At 35.8% G+C, this 20065-nt stretch overlaps 1 protein-coding gene across 3 annotated transcripts; it reads right to left on the minus strand.

Annotated features, from left to right (window-relative positions):
• Positions 1-989: 989 nt before the first annotated feature.
• LOC132282939 (methylmalonate-semialdehyde dehydrogenase [acylating], mitochondrial-like) lies at positions 990-18570 on the minus strand. 3 transcript variants are annotated; one of them, XM_059784783.1, is made up of 21 exons: positions 18302-18570; positions 17990-18074; positions 12926-13483; positions 12101-12183; positions 11859-11933; positions 11591-11752; positions 11426-11504; positions 11104-11258; positions 10629-10692; positions 7967-8046; positions 7662-7727; positions 6632-6682; positions 6368-6519; positions 5236-5326; positions 4946-5026; positions 3507-3584; positions 3334-3369; positions 3198-3241; positions 2624-2702; positions 2426-2516; positions 990-2278 (listed from the first exon to the last, which is right to left on the minus strand). In XM_059784783.1, exons 3-21 carry the CDS (start codon positions 13461-13463, stop codon positions 1113-1115), a joined length of 3171 nt encoding a protein of 1056 aa, XP_059640766.1. In that variant the 5' UTR covers positions 13464-13483; positions 17990-18074; positions 18302-18570; the 3' UTR covers positions 990-1112. The 3 variants fall into 3 exon arrangements, with proteins under 3 accessions (XP_059640766.1, XP_059640768.1, XP_059640767.1); XM_059784785.1 differs by lacking the exons at positions 17990-18074; positions 18302-18570 and adding an exon at positions 12630-12827 and having other exon boundaries at positions 12926-12970; XM_059784784.1 differs by lacking the exons at positions 12926-13483; positions 17990-18074; positions 18302-18570 and adding an exon at positions 12630-12916.
• Positions 18571-20065: the final 1495 nt, after the last annotated feature.

A 20065-nucleotide genomic window follows, 5' to 3' on the forward strand; every position in this document is an offset into this window, starting at 1 on the left:
GAGTTTCACTCATTTTTACTAAACAAGAATACAAACTTCCTGAACAGTTGGATTAATTTACAGCACAACCTCAACCCAACCCACTTTTGCTTCGTTTAGGCAATGTTATCCACATTTTCTTTTCATAGTACGCTTCAATTACTTGGTGTTTGGTAGCATAGAAATCGCGTATAATGAAAACAATTTGAAGCACCTTGTTCAGCTCCAATCTGGAGACGCAATGGCAGCCTCACCAACAAATGAAGTTGCTGCTGCTTCATTTTTCCTTATACTTTTTGTATCACGTTATCTCCTCCCTTCGTATATTTCAATCAATTTAACAGTCAACCAAATAAACTTGACACAAGGAAATGGTTAATTTCTTGTTCTTCAGCTAAATAAACTTCCAGCAAATGACCCTGCAAGCAACTGAAACTGTGTCACTAAATCAACTATGCTTCTGACATTAAAATATTTGTTCATCTGTTCCACGCATGACTTGTATTCTTCAACATTCCAAAACTATGGAATAAACAGTGGAGAGTGGAGAAATTCATCCCAAGTGAAACTTACGTGCCAATTCACACCCAAAAAAATAAAATAAAATAAATTAGGTTTATCCTTCACAAGCATCAATGAAAGAACAATGTCGTTTTCCCAAGATGGGTATCGATGCTCCTCGAAGATTATTTTCGACAATTAAGAAATACCTACACTAGATGCAACTTATAGCAACGCTACTCTTCACAGATATAGTTTGCTGCACAGTGATGAGAGAACCAAATCAGCCTCAGAAACATGTCTACCCAATGACAATATGCCCAAAATGGCCAGAAGAAAATGAAGAAGCATCTTGGTCACGTAGTAAATGATAAGAAGGGCTAACATTTTGCCATGAGCTCTCTGAGACATTAAATAAGCAAGAAACACATTCTAATATAAGTTTATAAAGAGGGGGGGGGGGGGGGGGGGGGGGGGGTGTGGTGGTGGAAAACAACTTTTTTCTGCCATTTGTAAGTTCACCGACTAGAGTTCCCTAATTATTTACCAAAAAGAAACAGAAGGGCTGAATACTTCCTTAGATAAGAAAAGAAAAAGAAAAAGAAAAAACTAAATAGCCTATGAGTTGAATCTCATGACCTCTTAGATGTTGGCAAAGTCAGCGACACTCCTTGGCCAGGATATTCATCCATTGATACTATTGGGGTTTGAGCATACATCCTCTGAAGATTTATAGGAACGTATAACCTCTCAGATGTTGGTGGCATACGGTCATTCCTCTGCATTGCTGAACGCATATACATCTTCTCAGCATTTGGAGTCATAGAAGCAGTCCTTTGTGACGGAACCATGTTGTCATTCCTGTATGACGTTGTTGACAGGTACATCCTCTCAGAAGCTGGATGAATAGGAGTGTCAGTCCTCAAAGACATTAGACCTATACTGTCATTCCTGAGAGATGTCGGCAAGTATAACCTCTCGGAGCTTGGGTGCATGACCGAGTTTTGAGACGTTGGGTTGACATTTTCATTCCTGTGAGATATTGGAGGAATATATACTCTCTCGGAAGTTGGACATCCATTGGTTTCAGTCTTTTGAGTTGTTGGTACCATACTGTCATTTCTGCGAGACATTGGACCCATAATGTCATTCCTGCGAGATGTAGGCATGTATACCCTCTCAGAAGTTGGAGCCACACCACTGTCCATCATTTGAAATGTTGGAGCGATGTTATCATTAGATGTTGATGGCAAAGAAATCCTTTCAGAAGTTGGCAGAATGGTTTCCTTCCTTAGAGATGTTACTGGTAGAGGTTCATCCCACTGTGACGTTTGAGGTACATTGATCCTCTCAGATGTTTGAGGCATGGAAAATGACACTCCTTGTCCTGGTAAATCCCTCTCACTTGCTGGAGGCATAGTTAGTGACATCTCCTGGTCTGCTGAATCCCGCTCAGATGTTGAAATCACACTTAGTGACACACCCTGGTTAAGTAACCCCCTATCCATTGCTGGATGCATCGATGGCATCACTCCTTGGTTTGGCAAATCCCTTTCAGATGTTGGAGGCAAGGGCAGTGAGACATTACGGCTTGGTAAATCCCTCTCAGATGCTGAAGAGACTTCTCGGCTAGGTAAATCGCTATCGGATGTTATAGGCTGCAGTAGGGACACTCCTCGACTAGTAATTTCTGTCTCAGATGTTGGAGGGAGAGGTCGTGTGACTCTTCGGCTTGGTAAGTCATTCCACTGTTGTGCCACCGTTTTTATCTGCGTGTAAAATTGTACCCCTGCCTTCCCTGCAATTCAGGAACAAATTTTGAAAAAATAAAATAAAATGTCTGGCTGCTGTTTAGGGTTTATTCTTCAGGGGAGAAATATGGAATCATCTGTGTGCGTGTGTGTGTGTGTGAGAGAGAGAGAGAGAGAGCACCAAAAGATTATACCACAGAAATTGAGATCACCAGCAAAAGACGCTTTGGATCCATTGAATGAGGAGAATGGCAATGGAATTGGAACAGGGACATTTATCCCAACCTGAGTCAATCCCAGTTCATTACAAGAAACACAAATTACGGAGTTTGAGCATAAACAGGCTAAAATAATTCTTGGATCTACAAGCCAGAAGAAATAGTATGGCCTACCAGCCCTGCCTCAACTTCATTCTGAAACTTCCTTGCAGTTACACCAGATGTGGTGAATATGGAAGCTCCATTTCCATGCCTGTAACAACACGAGATCATAAAACAACAAAAGTATTTCAAGAGATTCTGCTCTGTGGAGGCAAACATTGAATATACATGTCTAGGACTGCAAATGAACCAAGCTGTTCACGAACAGCTCAGGCTTCACCTGTTAAAAGCCCGGCTTGAGCTCAAACACATCTCTCACATTGGAGAGCCAAGCCCGAACAAATCAAAGATTGGCTTGGCTCGGCTCAGCTCAACTCTTTGCAGCCATAAGCATTTTGATGTATTGTTAAAAGAAAAAATGTCAATAGATAACAGAAAATGGTATCTATGACAAATTTAAATTTATAATATTAAGGAAAGAGGAAGAGGGTAAATATGGTTCATGAAAAAAATAATATCAACCATATCAATCATTCTCCATTTCAGTTTTTTTTTATAAAAAAGGTAATAAATATTGCATAATACATGTTACAAACACACAAAGGCCACCATATGAAGTAAGAAAAATAAGAGTTAAGGCATTTACTTGTTTCTATTAACAATAGTTACGGCCTCTTCTAGGCTGTCAGCCTGTAATCAAGAAAGAGAATATGTTAACCAATCTCCTGCTTAAGCAATTAAATTAATTAACAGAAAAGAATCTATCACTAATTTAGCAGTACCCGCATACAAAGGAGAACTGGTCCAAAGATTTCTTCCTGCCAACAAAACACAAAGTACTGTCAAGTATGTGCTAAGGTTTTTCGTTCAACTTTTCTCCTTCTGAGAAGAGTAAAATATTCGTCTGCTCATTCTGAAAATACAATATAAGCATTGCAAGCATGAGAGGAGAAACCTTGTAGCACTCCATGTTGGTTGTAACATCGCATAAGATAGTAGGACCCACAAAGTTTCCATGCTCATACCCTGGAACCTATAGAAGAAAGTATAAGTTGTAAAAGGCTGAAAAATGGGCCAAGCTCCAGAATATTGAAAAAGAGAGAAGTCCAAGATTTTTAAACCAATGAGCAGAAGCAATGTTGCAAAAAAAGGAGGAAGAGAGAGACAAGATAATAGGGTATTGAATGTGATGCCAACTTCAGCCCATATTCAACAAGAAGAAGGTCTTTGGACTTCCGATGGGTATGAAGCATATTATACACCTCATAACATTTGACCTAAGTGCAATTTATAAAATTTGCAGCAGTTAAGAGTCTTAATCCTTTAAACACAGAAGTCCCTACAATCTGTAAACTTATAGGATCATCTTACAGCATGATTCCTTTATACCGAATGATTTCAACCGTTTTTTTTTTTTTTTTGTTTTTTTTGTCAAAATAAATTCTTTACAAAAAAATCTCGAGTGCTCAAATGTAGTAAAAGAACAAATGGCATAACACTACATGGGAAAGTTGAGCATATTGCAAGTTCATTACATATTAAACGTACTAAAACATTCCCAGAGCATGTTCGGGGACGAAGCCCCCCATTTAGAATGAGTCCATTATGTTCCATATAACATTTTTTCTTGAACTTTCCAACCTTTCACCACAACTTCCAGTTTCAATAATTTTCCAACCTTCCACCACCCAACCCCAATCCCCAAGCAAAGCCTCTTTTTTTTAACGTATCCTTGAAAATTGTTTCTTGTTGCAGCCAAGGAAAACAAAAAAACCTCAGAAATCCCAATAGAAAGAAAAATATAAAGAGCTGTAGGCAAAACATATTACATGTCATAGTCACGTGTCAATTTTAAAATTATCAACTCACCCCTGCACACATACATCAAATGATAAACGCTATAATATGATTGTACTAGAAATTATTGGATAAACCAAACATTATCACTCAATGTCTAGAATGTTAAAACTAGTATCTGATTGTGCAGCATGTTATTTCATGCCACATATTTTATATGAAATACTCCAGTTTTCCAAGAGCTTGGGCCAATAAGAAGTAAAATCCCATCATTCTCCTCCTCTACTCATGATCATGGTGACATCTTCTTAACCGGTTAAATCTGTTTTCTGTCCTAGACCACAGAAAGATTTCAAAGCATGCCTTGCAGAGTTTTGACAATAGAATGAAGTTGATGTAAGGAACAACATCAAACATCAATACAAGAAAGTTGTCTGTACTTAGTATTCAATAAAAGCATATGCCCTACAGAATATGTTCAAGCAGATTTTATGAAATCAACAACGAGATTTGGTAACGCCTAAAAATGTATACATTTATAACAGTAAAAATAAATAAATAAATAAAAAATAAAAAAACAACAACAACAACACGTACCACAATGTTTCTCCCATCAAGAACAAGTCTCGCACCACTTTCAACACCACTCTGAACTAATCTACATATTCGATCCTTTGCCTATGAATTCGGAAAGTACATCAAATAACCAAATTATAACACAGTTTTCCAGAAGTAACCAAATAGTTAAAATGAACAGATGATATCAAACTGACCCCAAACCGTATTTTAAGCAATCAAAATGTGGCTCCTCATGTACCCAAGGATTACCATTTATACTCAATGAATAAGGCATACAAACTGATGAAATTTTCTAAATATGTTAGCACCTCTTTACTAATAACTGGTCCAACATCTGCACCAGACTCTGTTCCTGCATTTACTTTAAGTGCTTTGGCACAGTCTGCAAGTTCTTCTTCCCTGGAGAAATAGAGTATCACTGTTCATGTTAGATATTTATGTGCATCAGTAACCTAAATTCCTAAGACATAATTGATTTACGCTTCATTGACCAGCAACTTTAGTCCCTCAAAACTCAAAAGTAAAAGTCATTTTATATCGAATGGAAGAAATTATATTATTTCTCGGCATAGAACCTAATGTAAATTACAGAAGAAAAAGGTCTCCACAGATTGGACTTGCAAGCCAGGAGAGAGGAAAACTCAAATGAGTCAAAAGCTAAACCAAGCTTCACTTATCATCTAATACCACGCCCTACAGAGTGGTATGTATGCACCATGTCTTAAAATTCACCTTAAAATTGTGAAAATTGTACCTAATGCACAGGTTTAACTTGCAACAGTTTAAAGAAAACTCAAGGTGGAATCGAAAGCTAAACCTAGCTTCACTTATCATCTCATACCAAGCCCTACAGAGAGATATACCCAACATGACTCAAAATTCACCTCAATGTTGTGAAAATTGTACCTAATTTGAGATCAGAACGGGTGAAATGAACTAATGATAAACTTGAGCGGGAAATACTTGTAAAACTTAGAAAAGTTGTGTGAAACTTATTGAACTCCTCGCCCTACCCCAACACAACAAAAAAAAAAAAAAAACAGAGAGAGAGGAAGAAGAATAAGAAGAAGAAGAAGAAGAAGAAGAAGAAACATCTGCTTGACAACCGTGATGATAATTTATAAATAACTAGAATAAAACAGGATAAGTTGAAAATAAATAGTATGTAAAGGGGATTATAAGCTATGACCCCTCAGGTCTCAACACCAAAAAAAAAGGTTATATACTTGACCAAAAAATATCAAAATGCCAACAAGATACCAAAAAGTTTCAAGTCCATTACCCATTGTGGTCCCCATTAATTGAGACTGTAGGAGAGGTGAACTAGATAGACTTAACCTTTGGCATTATTTGCGCAAGGTGGCTGCCCAGAATTGAGCCTGCTGTACTAAGCAATTGCCTCTACTAAAAAGGTTGAAGTAAATGAAAAAACTATTATACCATGGGATGGAACCTCCAACAAAAACAGCAGTGCTGAGAGCCATGCACCTCTGTCCAGCAGCACCAAAACCAGCAGCAACCAAAGCATCCAGAGTAGCATCAGCACTTGCATCAGGCATGATAACAGCATGATTTTTGGCTCCCATATTGGACTAAGGATTTGAGCACAATAAAAATTATCAAACTAACATAAGTAAAACAGGAGTTCTTAATTAAATTTAGCCATAACAGAGCCTGGTCCAAGGCAAATGAAACAGAATTCACCTGAACACGTTTGCCTCCAGCTGCTGCCCTGGCATATATGTGCATGCCAGCCTTGAACCAGGTGAATAGAGGAAATTATATACAAAATAAAAAATTAAATAAAGGTTACGACAAACGTAGTGAACCCAAGAAACAACCAAGAAACACGACAGAAAACAAACACGCCACACACAAAGAACACAGATTTTGCGTGGTTCGGCAAAGCCTACATTCACAGTGAAGATTCGGCGAAAATTCACTGTGCGAAAATCTGGAGATACAAGTTTCAGCCCCCCAAACCCTAGCTCTCACTCTCTTTTCTGCGATTTTCAGTGTCTCAATAATCCCACTCCAAACACTACGCACCCTTATATATGGGGCTACAAGAGAGTACTAAATAGGGTCCACGACCTGCAAGCAAAAAACAGCACCCCCAAAGTTGCGACTTGGCACCAAATTCGGACCACAACATCACCATAAATATATAAAAACTTGCCAAAATGCCAATAATCTAACTTAAAAGTTCAATAAAAAGTATAAGATGACTATACTTAAACATATTACAATGGAAACAGAAAACACACTTTTATTTCTCAGTGATCAGTAGTGAGGGTGTAGAATTTTGGCATATGGAACACCATGTCATAAGCTTCTTATGTTCAGTCGTTTTCCACTGGTAGTCCCTTGAAACTACCAGTTCAATGATATTAACTCACATCCAACAGCTAAAAAAGCACTACTGTTATTGTAGATACTCTTTCAGTCTATAAAACAATTACAAATAGTAAACAAATGTAGTTCTTCAGAAAAAGCACAATAAATTGTTTGTCAATGTAGAATGATGCCCCCATTCAATAGAAAAATATTATATTTCTCTCCATTATTAGCCCCGCACTAGAAACTGAAAATCGGGTAAAACGAGAATCTGATATTCTGGATTCTGATAATTTATGAAAGCCTCAACAAATTTAATGTCTGTGTGAATGTACGTGTATAAACATGTGTGTATAATTCTAATCATAATTTACAAAAATCAGTGGGATTAACTTACTGTATTTGAACCAACAAATGATACAGCTTTTATATCATCATCATCACAAATATGGTTCACAATCTCCTGCTCAGAGATAAAGGTATATATTAAAACCAAAAAAAAAAAAAAAAAAAGCAAAAAAATGGAAAGACATTTTATAAAACGCCTTTTTCTTGTATTTTTTCCTGATAAAAGTTTAAAGATCATAATATTGAAAAAAGAAAATGTAGCTTACAACAAAATCCTTTAATCTAAATTCTAATTAATAGTTTTCTTATGGTCATGTACGGTAAAATTTGCAGCTGCCTAGAAGAAAAACTTACATTGGTGCCATGAACAATATTTAAGACCCCATCGGGTAAACCAGCCTCCATTGCTAATGCTGCAAGTATCATTGAAGCCCCTGCAGCAACACAGGTAACTGATGAAAAAAATGTAAAAGAAGATAAAGATGAAAATGCATGCTACATACCAAAAAAATGCCAAAATTAAATGGCTAATGAAAAATAGGCAGGTGCTTTTGTAGCAGGAAACATAAAGATCAAAATGCCTGCAACATAATGTAAAATCAAAACCTGTACTATCTTTTTCTTCTATCTGATAACCTACCCTATCTTTTCTTTACTTTTCTCTTCGTTTTTTTTCTTCTTTTTTTTATTTTATTTTTTTCTGAAAACCTGACCCGTCATCCATGTAATATTGCAGGGGTCATGCCTAAGATACATTAGAATGATGAAGTATGCTTTGTCACTCTGGAAATCATATCTTTGTATGATGTTATCCGTGTGCAAACAAAAAATAAAATAAAACATTTCCCATTTTCCATAATATTATTAGTAGGCACTATGAACAGAGATAACAAAAAAAAGAAAACAAAATTATGATTAGGAAAAGGTCTGGTCTCTGGTTTAAGCAATTAGATGATATGCATGGCCTGGCCCAAAAGATTAACCCCGTCAAAATTTTTACTGAAGGCAACTTTTCTAATGGCTACTATTTAGTATGAAATGTGAGCATAATGGTGGCAATGAACTCTTGTTCATAATTTATTATCTATTAGACACCACTTCAAACAACTTTGTTGCTGAGGACACTCTAATAGAAACTTTTTTTGCGTGAAAAATTCCAGTTACTGGTGACAACTTTAATGAAACTCTTGTTCATAACTATCATTTAGCCAAACTTAAGATGACTTGCTAAGTGAGGGCTCTGAATCAACTTAATTTTTAACCCAAATCATAATCATTACATAAATTATCATCTCCTAAAATCGCAATGCAATGAGACAATGAAATTGGAAGCACAAGTTTGGTGAAAATCGAGAAAAAGGACTTTCTCAGTAGTGTGTTCCTACTAATAAAAAAGCTGAATATTGACAACATGCAGTACAGTTAACATTCATAAATTGCCTACAACCTTTACTACAATTAGTGTGAATAAATTTAAGCAGCAAAAAAATATTGATAAACTTTGGCACTTTGTGTTCAACAGTTGAGAATTATTAGCAATGTTGGTGTTTAGTATCCACCATGATAGGCCCAATCCAGCTCATTATCCACACCAATTAGCACAGGTATTCTTCAAGGCAAGAATAATAGGGGAGAAGAACATTTACTTATGATTAAACTATTCGAGACACGTCAGGATGATCCCATGGCACAACCAAAAGCACCCACGTCTAGGGATGGCAATTTACCCCACCCCGCCCCGCCCCACCCTGTTTAAACCAGTTATGGATGCCCGTTTATTGGTTTTGGGTGAGGACGGGGTTCAGTGGTGTCCCCGCCCCGTTTATATTGAGAATTTACTCTTTAACCCTTGGTATTTATACATTGTATACCCTAAAAACCCTAATTCCTTTAGTTTCTCAAATCAGCGGTCTTGAGTCTCTTCACTATTGAGAGAGCTCCTTCAGCCTCACGGCCCTCATTGTCACTGTCAGCCTAACTGTCACCGGCACCACCACTCCAGTGCGACTATCCGACATGTGCATCTTCCCTGATCTTGTATCATATAAAGATTAGTCACAAACCGTCACTTACTCTCCTTCTGCATAAGCAATCAGAGAGAGACTTTTTCCTATCCATTTTCATAGCTTTCCAGTTTCCTCTAACTACAAACTCAAAATCTACCAAATTGATTCTCTCCCTACACATATATACATATATGGTTCTTATATGCATTTACATATATCTATTTGTTATACCTATAACTATGATGATGTATGTCATGTTTTAACGAATCAGTGAATTACATGGAATGATTAAAGTACTTTGACGTTATTGCAGGGTTTGGAATTTTAAATGGGACGGGGTGGCGGGGGAAATTAAACGGGGGCGGGGGCGGGGACGGGGTGGAAGGGGACTTTTGTTAAAAGGTTTTGGGCGGGGACGAGGTGGAAGCGGACTTTTGTTAAAAGGTTTTGGGCGGGGACGGGGGAGGGTACCCCCGCCCCTGTTGCCATACCTACCCACGTCTAGCCTTATACTGCCCAAATAATGAAATAAATATTAAAAATAAAAGGTAGAAACAAAAATAGAACTATAACAATACATTAGAATGATAGACGAGAAGTTATAGAGATGTGTTCCATATGTAACCATAAAACTGTGGTTGAAAAACAAATCACATAATGCCTGCCACACTAAGAAATGTGTAAAGAGCTAAAAAATAAATAAAAATAAAAAAACAAGGTACATTTCTTTTTAGCCATGCGTAGGACACGTCTCCTTATCCAAATAAATTTGTTTGGCTGCCAGCCTAAAAATATTGCTTAAAGCTTATCCCAAGCAATGGTAGTTATTTAAAACTAAACATCCCGGGTTAATATGCCACCCCTTTGAAACCTCAATCCCAGCTACCAGCATCAAGTACAAGCGAGTGCACTTTTTCAAAAGGATATCAGTATCTCACCAAATGCACATTAATTTTCCAAATCTTTAGATAAGAATATATGGAAGAAACATCAAAAGGGGTGACAATCACCTGGATTTTTCTCAGACGGCTTCAGAATAAATGTATTGCCACATGTAACTGCAATGGGGAACATCTGCAGAAACCATAAATAAGTAGTTAGAAGAAAAAATATATATCTTAGTTCTTTCCCCTTTGTAGAGTTCAAACAAATATTCCTAAAAGTACAGTACAGTAGTAAACACAGCCATGTATCTTCAGCCAAGTGCACATTCATGTATTACAAAAGAAAAGCTTACAGCGCCCAAATAAAATATAAACGGCAGAAAAGTTCTTTAGCAACCACTTCAGAATATAGACTATTCAGCCAAAGCCTGATCTTAAATTTGCACTCCTATTCTGGAGAATTACCGAATGCGTGATGCAAAAGCATCTCAAAAAGATAAATCGTTACAAAAGTCTTAATCTGTACCAAGCTTGAGTGCAAATAATAGAGGGAAAACAGAAAACAAATTTTAAGATATGAGGACAAGTACAACAGACATACCCATAATGAAATCATTGCCGGAAAGTTAAAGGGACATATCCCTGCACAAACACCAAGTGGTTCTCTAATGCAATACGTATCAATTCCACTAAATGCGTTTGGAACAAACTCCCCCATTTGCAGAGTTGCCATTCCACAAGCATGTTCAACCACCTCTACAAGCAAACCAAGAATACAAGGAGCACAGTCAAATAACTTCAGTTCAGATTCTAATCAATCTTCTGGAATTTTTTTCTTTTTCTTTTTCCATTTTTTGTGGGGAGGGATGGTAAGATGAAGGAAGAAAAAAAGATAAAAGACAGATATGTTTGCAAGTACTAACCTAAACCACGGAGGACGTCACCTTTGGCACCATCCATCGTCTTCCCCTGCTCTATAGCAATGTTCATGGCAAGCTTATCCTGAAAATAAGTTAAATTTCTTTAACGCTTGTAAAACATTGTCAGTTCAATATAAACAGAATATAAAAATTAACCACGGCGCTTACGATATCCCTATGGATGAGCTCTTGGAGCTTGAACATAATACGCTGACGAGTAGTAACAGATGTGTTTCTCCATGAAGGAAAAGCTTGTTTGGCTGCACTAACTGCAGCTTTGAACTCTTCATATGTAGTTAAAGGCACTTGAGAAACAACCTCTTGTGTAGCCTAATTAGAGAATACAATTAAAAACTACACTGCCATGAATAGTTCTTCGGCGGGGTGGGAGGGAGAGAGAAAAAGAGTTGAAAGTTGGTGGCATATATGTGCTTACAGGATTTATAACATCAACGATTGCACACGCTTGTGAATCCACAAATTTCCCTCCAATAAGATTCGGAACCTTCAGCTATAATTGAATTGCAGGCCCAAAAAATTTGAAGGAAAAAAAAGAAAGAAAGAAAGTTGAATCCTCGATAAATTTGATAGAGCAGCAAGGGAGGGGAAAAAGAGATTTTATCCAGGAAAGGATAATTTTAATTACAGCACCCTTTTTCCTTACATATCAAACCTTACCGGACAGTTCTGTTGTGCATATGCCTCGGCAGATGTACTTATAGGAACAGATCTATTAGGTCTCCATGAATTAAAATTTTTCTCTGGAAAAAAAGAAGACACATTTCATCATAAAGAGAATTACGACTGCAACAGATTATTTAGTAATTTTAAGATCACTCTATGGGACTATGAAATGACCATCCATCAATTCAGCTATCGTTTAGTCTCAACAGAACAAAACTAAAAATAAAAATCACTGGAACTGATATAGATGCCACTCAATCGCTATTTTTCTTTTTATCCCAATTTTCAAAGAGCTGAGAAACGGCTCCGGGAGAATAATATTTAAATAATATAAAAGTATCTGAAAACATTGATCAGAGGAAGGGACCAATTACATAGTTCGACCATAACTATTAAAGCCACTTCTTTGAGTTTCAATAGGTAATAAATTAACATTTCTGTTTGACCATAAATCAAATTAAAAATAAAATTTACAATTTCAGGTTCCGGCATATAAAAACATAACGAAAGGGATGAATGATACCCGTCCCACTTGTATGATGCTTATGATCGATGTATGAAGTCAAGTTAATCGTAGACCTTATGAAGCAAAAACTTTCTTCCTTGCAATGGACTAGCGAGAAAATGAAGTTTCGTATAGTCTGAAAATCTTGCTGCTTAACCAAGAAGCAGTTTACATCCATGTATGAAGAACATATTAATCATAAGGTCAATTTGCGAGCTGCATCATCCAACCAAAAGGCTGTGATGGTACATATTACAGCACTCAGGCCACTCCATCAGCTATTTCATCTAATAAAATTTGGATAAGGGTCTGACCTGGTATATGTCCTTGACGGATCTTAGCTTTGAGGTTGTACAAATGCCTTGGTGTTGACTGAAGCTCTGGATTACTTTGCTTGAGAGCCTTAAGAACTTGGCGTGGCTTTATGCCAGCTTCAGTCATTTGTTTAATTTGCCTGACCTCATCCTCAGTAAAACGACGACTATAAGGATGCTCAGACATGTCTCTTAGAGGTTCATGGTTGTGTTCACCATTTTTTATTGTAAGTACCCATGCGTCATCTTCCTTCTTACCTATGGCTTCAAAAGGACAATTAATAAGGCGTGAACATGCTTTCCTTTTGCGCTTGCTTTCTTCAATCTTACGCCTATTGCGATAAACACCTCCTCTGTCACAACCAAGTATAACTCTTCTATCCTTCCTAGACTTCTTAATTGTCACCACATATCCTTGGTTAGCGCCAAAGTCACGAACATGTTTGATAAGAACTTCACGATCTTCAAAAGTTCCAGCTGGTGGTGGAAGCATAATTCTTTGCCCGGTATCTTCTGAGTGGCTTTGAGTTTCCATCATCAGTGGCAAAAAGCAAAAACCTAGACAAAAATCATATAATAGGAATAAGTTCTTTACTTCTAATAAATATTTCACATGAAATTAAACTTTTTAAATGAAAAGTATCTGAAAGCATATTAACTAGTCAATTTTTTTTATTTTTTATTTTTTTATAAGTAGAGCATGTTAACTAGTCATAACAAGAGGAATCATATTAACTAGTCACAACACTAAGAAATCATTTTATGTTAAAGCATAGTTCTAGCCAGTTAGCATATATATCATTCTTTAGTTATAGAACGGTATTGAAACAATAGATATTAGAAGAACCAGCACAAGGAAGAACTGTTGCAAATACTAAAATATAAGTGATGACTGTGAAGAGAGAAATGAAACAAGAACACAAAGATATTACTTGATTCAGCCACTAGGGACTACATCCACTGCACAAGACCCCAAAGGGCTACATCATTTTTATAATATTATCTCTTAATCTTTGTATATAATTATCACCTCTATTTACAGGTGAAAAAATACAAACATGTGCTTGGGTGAAAACAATTCCTTTGCGGGGGTTGTGTGAGTATCAACTAGGAAAATAAAAAAAAAAGAATACAAACATGAGATAAATAAGATTTCTTAAAATCAGTCCATGATTCACTCAAATCAATAATAAGTCAAGGAGTGATTTAAGAGCTTAAATCACTCCTATAATGATATTCTCCAAAAATAGCATCTTCCAACATTCCCCCTCCACATGTATGGAAATAACACCCAGCTTGCACATCAAATCATGAAACGGATCATTTTCCAACGATTTGAAAAATAAAATAAAATTGTCAGAACACACAGTGAAGGCAAACAGCAATGCTACCGAACACATCGGTAGCCCAAACAAGTCACAAATAGCACCAAACACATGGTGAAGGCGAAGAACAATGCTACCCAACACACCTGCAGCCCAAACAAGTCACAAATAACACCAAATACGCGGCGAAGGCGAAGAACAATGCTACCAAACACACCAGCAGCCCAAACAAGTCACAAATAGCACTGAGAGACCCTTAGCACATTTCAGACACGAAGGGAATACCCCAAATAGGGGTCCGAACCTAGGAGAAATTATAAGTGGAGAGAAAAATGAAACAAGAACACAAAGATATTACATGATTCAGCCACTAGGGCCTACATCCACGCGACAAAGAACCCAAAGGGCTACACCACTTTTATAATATTCTCTCTTAATCTTTGTATACAATTATCACCTCTGTTTATAGGTGAAAGAATACAAACATGTGATAAAATGACATAGGAAAGATTCCTAAAATCACTCCCATGATTCATAGTTCATTCACATCAATATTTTGTCAAGGAGTCATTTAGAGAACAATCCACATTTTAACATGTATCAAGGAACAATCCACAAATTTTGCAAAATAAAAAATATGCAGACCAGGATTATTCCATGATGCGCACTTTCCTCACTTACTGGAATCAAGTATTTCTACCCCATTCTAGTACCTGAACCTCAAAGATGAGAGATTGAGTGTAGACATATAACACACATTTAACATGTATCAGGGAAGGGTACATCACTACTTAGAGGAGTCCATTCAGCATAAACTACATCATTTCCTAATAACGATCATATAATAATAACAAAAAGAATAACAAACATGTATATACAAGATGTTTACACAATAATGTTGCCTGATCAAGTGAAGAATAAGTTTTTCCTCTTTGATTGATAAAATTCCTTACTTTACAGCATTTTAATGCATTCCCTATTAATTGTCTAACAAAGTCCTTTCTTTATACAGAAATAATAGATCCTCTAGAAACGGTAGATTGCTTACTAGTTGCTGATGGTTAAGAATATTCCTTCTAATGCCCTGAGAATATGCTGTGTAATTAATTCCCTTAAGGGTACTTAAACAGTGTATAGATAACCATAACTGCTCAATTGTATAAAGAATAAGTTTTGATCTTTCGAATCCTAGTTTCCAGAGTTTAGTAATTCATTAGCTTCCTTGAGGTAACCGCTATTCTCCTTTTAGCCTAATACATAATGTCATCCGAGTCATTAGTATGGGACAAAGGGTAATAAAAGAAAATTCAAAATCCATTTCTAAATCAGCAGGTGACAACTCGATCCCCCAAAATAAACTCTTTAACTTGCAATCAGGATCGTGCATTGCAACCACCCTCAAATGTATATCATACATTTCAATCCAACTCCCAAATCAATTGAATTTTTCTTATTTTTTTCCCTTGTTCATTCTCTAAAGGAGTGAGCCTCAAGATTCCTATCAAGTATCAACCACAAACATCTATAAACTTTAAATTAAAATGAGATACATAAATTCTGCAATATTTATTAATAAAAAAATTATATTAAGCATATTCTACAAATTGCATACACTGTCAAATAATTTCTGCAATTTCATTTTCCATCACTAGATCATTCCACTCAATTTTTTTTCCGTTTGTTTAGTGCCTTTTCTATCATGTATTCATTGTTTGTATACATCTTTTAGTTCCCGAACTTTTTTGTTTTTTACCCTTTGACAGGACTAACCAAATTTTCTATATTTCCTCAAATTACCTTTTTTTATAAATTGTTTACAATTTTCACTCACACATATACAAGTAACTTTTTGTTCATTTCATAGTATCTCATGTTTCCTAATCGATCCTGCAATTTGAACGCAAAGACCTACTACCTAGACTATCCGGAATTTTGATTATACAAAATCCACAAATAACTTTAACAGATGGAGATTTGATTGCTAAAAGAACAAGAAGCAAGTTGAATTTGAGACACAAATAGGAAAGGAACTTGTCTTTTCATTTCCAACTGAGAGAGAAAGTGGGGTTCAGTCAAATAGCAAAATCATGGTTTTGAAGAGTTTGAAAAAACTATCCAGAATAACAGAGAAAATAGATATTTAGAGTCTAAGCAACTGATATATTGAAAAATCTATACATCAATTATCAATTACCCCAAATATTAATAAGACCCAATACATATACAAATACCCACAAGTCACAAACCACCAACTTCCATCCATTGAAAACTTTTGGGCAAACATCATTCTCACCAGGAGCGGAACATTATGAAGACTAAGGGGGGCTATTGTCCCCCCAATATTTTTCAAATCACTTTAGTCATAGGCATTTCTTAGTAGTGAGTTTGAGAAAAATTATCAACCGGTCCCCCAACCCCAAGTCCATAGAGTATTTTAATGCCCCCAACCCCATTATTATATATTAATATTTAATAGACCATACATAATATACACGTGATATGTACCTTTATGATTAATTTGTTAAATTTTAAAAATTTTAAGTACATTGAGCTAGTTCGCAGAACCATAAGATATTCATTGGAGAAATCCCTGTTGGGAAGGAATTACATTTCTTGTTCAAAAAAGACCCAAGTCATAAAAAGTTCTTCACCAACATGTAAAAAGATCTTTGTATTAAGGCAATTAACTCTTCTAACTAAACTGTTTTCCATTATGTCCAAATCTTACAAACATCTTTTGGGTGGACGTGATGGCAACATAGTCACTGACTATGGCACTGGTATCAGACAAGGCAATTCCCCAAACCAATACCATAATGACGCATCTATGTACGCATATATTTTTAATATATGCATAGATATAAAAACAACAACTAGATAGTAAGTTTAACTAAACAATAAGTTTTTTATGGTCCCCAACTCATTTTGAGTTAAGATTAACTCTTACAAGAGACAATCAACTGCAAACTACACGAACTACTTGATTCAAGGGAGAACCCAAGATGCCCAGTTGCAGCTACCACCTTTGCCAACACGCTTATTCATGCAGGCCATTTAAGAAAAAGAAACAAACATAAAAAAATTGTCTTCTCCATTCTCTCGACGTAAATACAGATGCAACAAATTCCAAGTGTCTATATAGGTCTGACACACCAATCTCTCTCTCCCCCTCCCTCCTCACTCCCTACAGCCACTTTTCTGGAGTATCTAACATACCAATATATTAAAAACCAAAACAAAAGGTCAATATCGCATGCTGACATGCATATTCCATGAATATCCTCTTATACAATTAAAGGTGCACTGCCGGCAAAACACACACAATCCAAAAAACAAGTATGAATTTAAAATTGTGCAATCCATCATGCTAAAGAAATAGGAGGGCTTTGCACACAGCGATTGGGGTGGAGGTGAGTTGTTCTAGTCAAAATCGTCAAACTCCTAAAAAGTGGCATGCAACTGTAGTTGATTGCAAAATGAAAAACTCTGAACAAGAAAGACGAGATGGCAATGATGCATTCGTACTATACAAATATTTTATCAAACAGAAGGAGTATGATATGCCAATTTCCATCTATCTAATTCAATCCAAGCCCAATTTCCATCCAACAAATAAGTCGCAACCAAAAAACACCGTTAAAACAACACTATACAATTCATGAGTACCATACATACAAAGCAAGACACAATCTTTACAAATGGTTATCCCACTAATGATATGCAGAAGTATGATTACTACCTGATCAAGGTCTCACTAAACTTTGCCTGGGAAGTAAGTTTGAGAAATCCACTTGCAGACTCAAGTTTATCCCAGAAACACAAACCTAGAAAATATAAACTACCAGCTTATTAGTATGATGTAGAATAAATTGCACTTAATTAGAATCAAATTTCAATGGTAAGTAATCTGGTATTAGTTACAAACCATATATAAATGAGCAGACCAACATTGCTCATATAGAAATTCACACATAACATACATGCAGTAATCAGAATGATACGACATATATATACACATATCACATATAATTATAAGGAATAAAAGATTTACCACTTTAGAATAGATTAATCGATTTCCTCTGTGAGATAAATTGCTCGCGATCGGTGTTTCATCCCCATTTTCCTTTGCTATTACTGCATTCACTTATGGAAGACAGTGAAGAGAGAGACAGAGAGAAGTGAGAAGAAGCAAATTGATATATATGTGTGTGTTATGTTATATGTGTGTGTCGAGAGAGAGAAACGGAGAGAAAGTGAGGGAAAATTTGAAGATTCGACGATGGCTGGAAGGATGGGGACGCCCCAAATTTGATAAACAGGGACGCCCCCTTCTTTCTGCTTTGGTGAGTTTCACAAAAGTTCTCTTCACGCGCTTTGTTAGTGCGTGAAGATTGAAACCCTAATGGCGTAGTTTTCCGTGTGATAACTTTTTTTCACGCGGCGTGAGAGAGATTGGGCTTGTGTTTTAGATTTTTAATTTCAACGTTTGTGAAGTGGCAGTTTCGGGATTTCATGCCCTTGAAATAAACAATTGTTGCTGTGCGCTCATCATAAATGAGAGATAAGATCCAGCGATGTGCGTTTAGCAGCAGCTCATGCTATTGGTGACTTGTCACGAGTCTATTGGTGAGGTTTTAACCAATAGCAGTGCTCTTTCCATTTTATTTTATTTTATTATTATTATTTTATTTTACCCTTTTTTTTAAGTAAAGTCCTAGTCATTTTATTACCTCTAATTTATGTTTGCAATGATGACATTAAGAAGTCCCAACTATATAAATTTTACATTTATTTATGTGGAGACCCGAATGTGAGATAACGTCTCTGGTCTGCAATCTTTGGAAATGACGTATTTTCACTTCTTTTTTCCATCTTTGGTCACTCAAAAATCATGAAAAATGATTATTTTTCATTTAACAAGAATTTAATTTATTATTTGTCTGGTTAACATGATTGATAAATACCATTTTAGTACACTTATAATATTCGTCTACCATTTTTTTATACATTCATTGAAGAGTAATGTCAATGGGCTATCTATTTTAACCCTTGAATAAAAAGATGTATTAAATGAATCGTTTAAATTTTTATAAATTTAAAAAAATAAAAAATAAGAAATTGATTAATTATAGAGAGTTGTGACTCTTCTTACAAGGAAGGTCTCTTAAGAGCATTATTCATCATTAATTTTTTTTATAATCCAAATATGAACATATAACTGGCAAAATTTTAGGCCATTTATATCCCATGACTCAATTATAGTATCATAATCCCTCCATTCCATATTAAACGTCCCTCTTTTATAATTATTTGATGGGTTAAGTAAATTTAGATTTAAGTGACTAAAATAACACCCAAAAAAATATATCCTCATAACATAAAACAAAAGTACTTTACTAATAAAATTGGCCATTATTGCATGTTGATTTAGTATCTTTAAGATAAGTGTTGCATCAATTTTACACAGATGTCACCTTTTGGATATAATTGTGTTGAATTCTGTTGCATCCTCAATGGAAATGCAAAAAACAAAAGAATGAAAAAGAAAAAAAAGTACAGCACAAAGTTTGTGAAAAAATGAATTTTAATTCTTACAATTCATTACAAGTGTCATGTTATTTAAGTGATTGGATTACTTTTAGTATCCAAGAACTTGTGTTCAAGTCTTACACCTTCTCTTTTTTCCTCCCCTTTAATAATTAACCCTTGACCCATAACATTCTTTTCTTTAATTTTTTTTTTTCCTAAATTCTTTTCTTTTATTTATTTTTTAACAATTAATTCGGCCAAACTCACGCATCTCAAAAGCTTTAGG

Source organism: Cornus florida, unplaced genomic scaffold (genome assembly GCF_030987335.1).
Source record: "Cornus florida cultivar Cherokee Brave unplaced genomic scaffold, ASM3098733v1 CherokeeBrave_3.0.0_Hap2_Chr11, whole genome shotgun sequence".
NCBI classification, from domain to species: Eukaryota; Viridiplantae; Streptophyta; class Magnoliopsida; order Cornales; family Cornaceae; genus Cornus; species Cornus florida.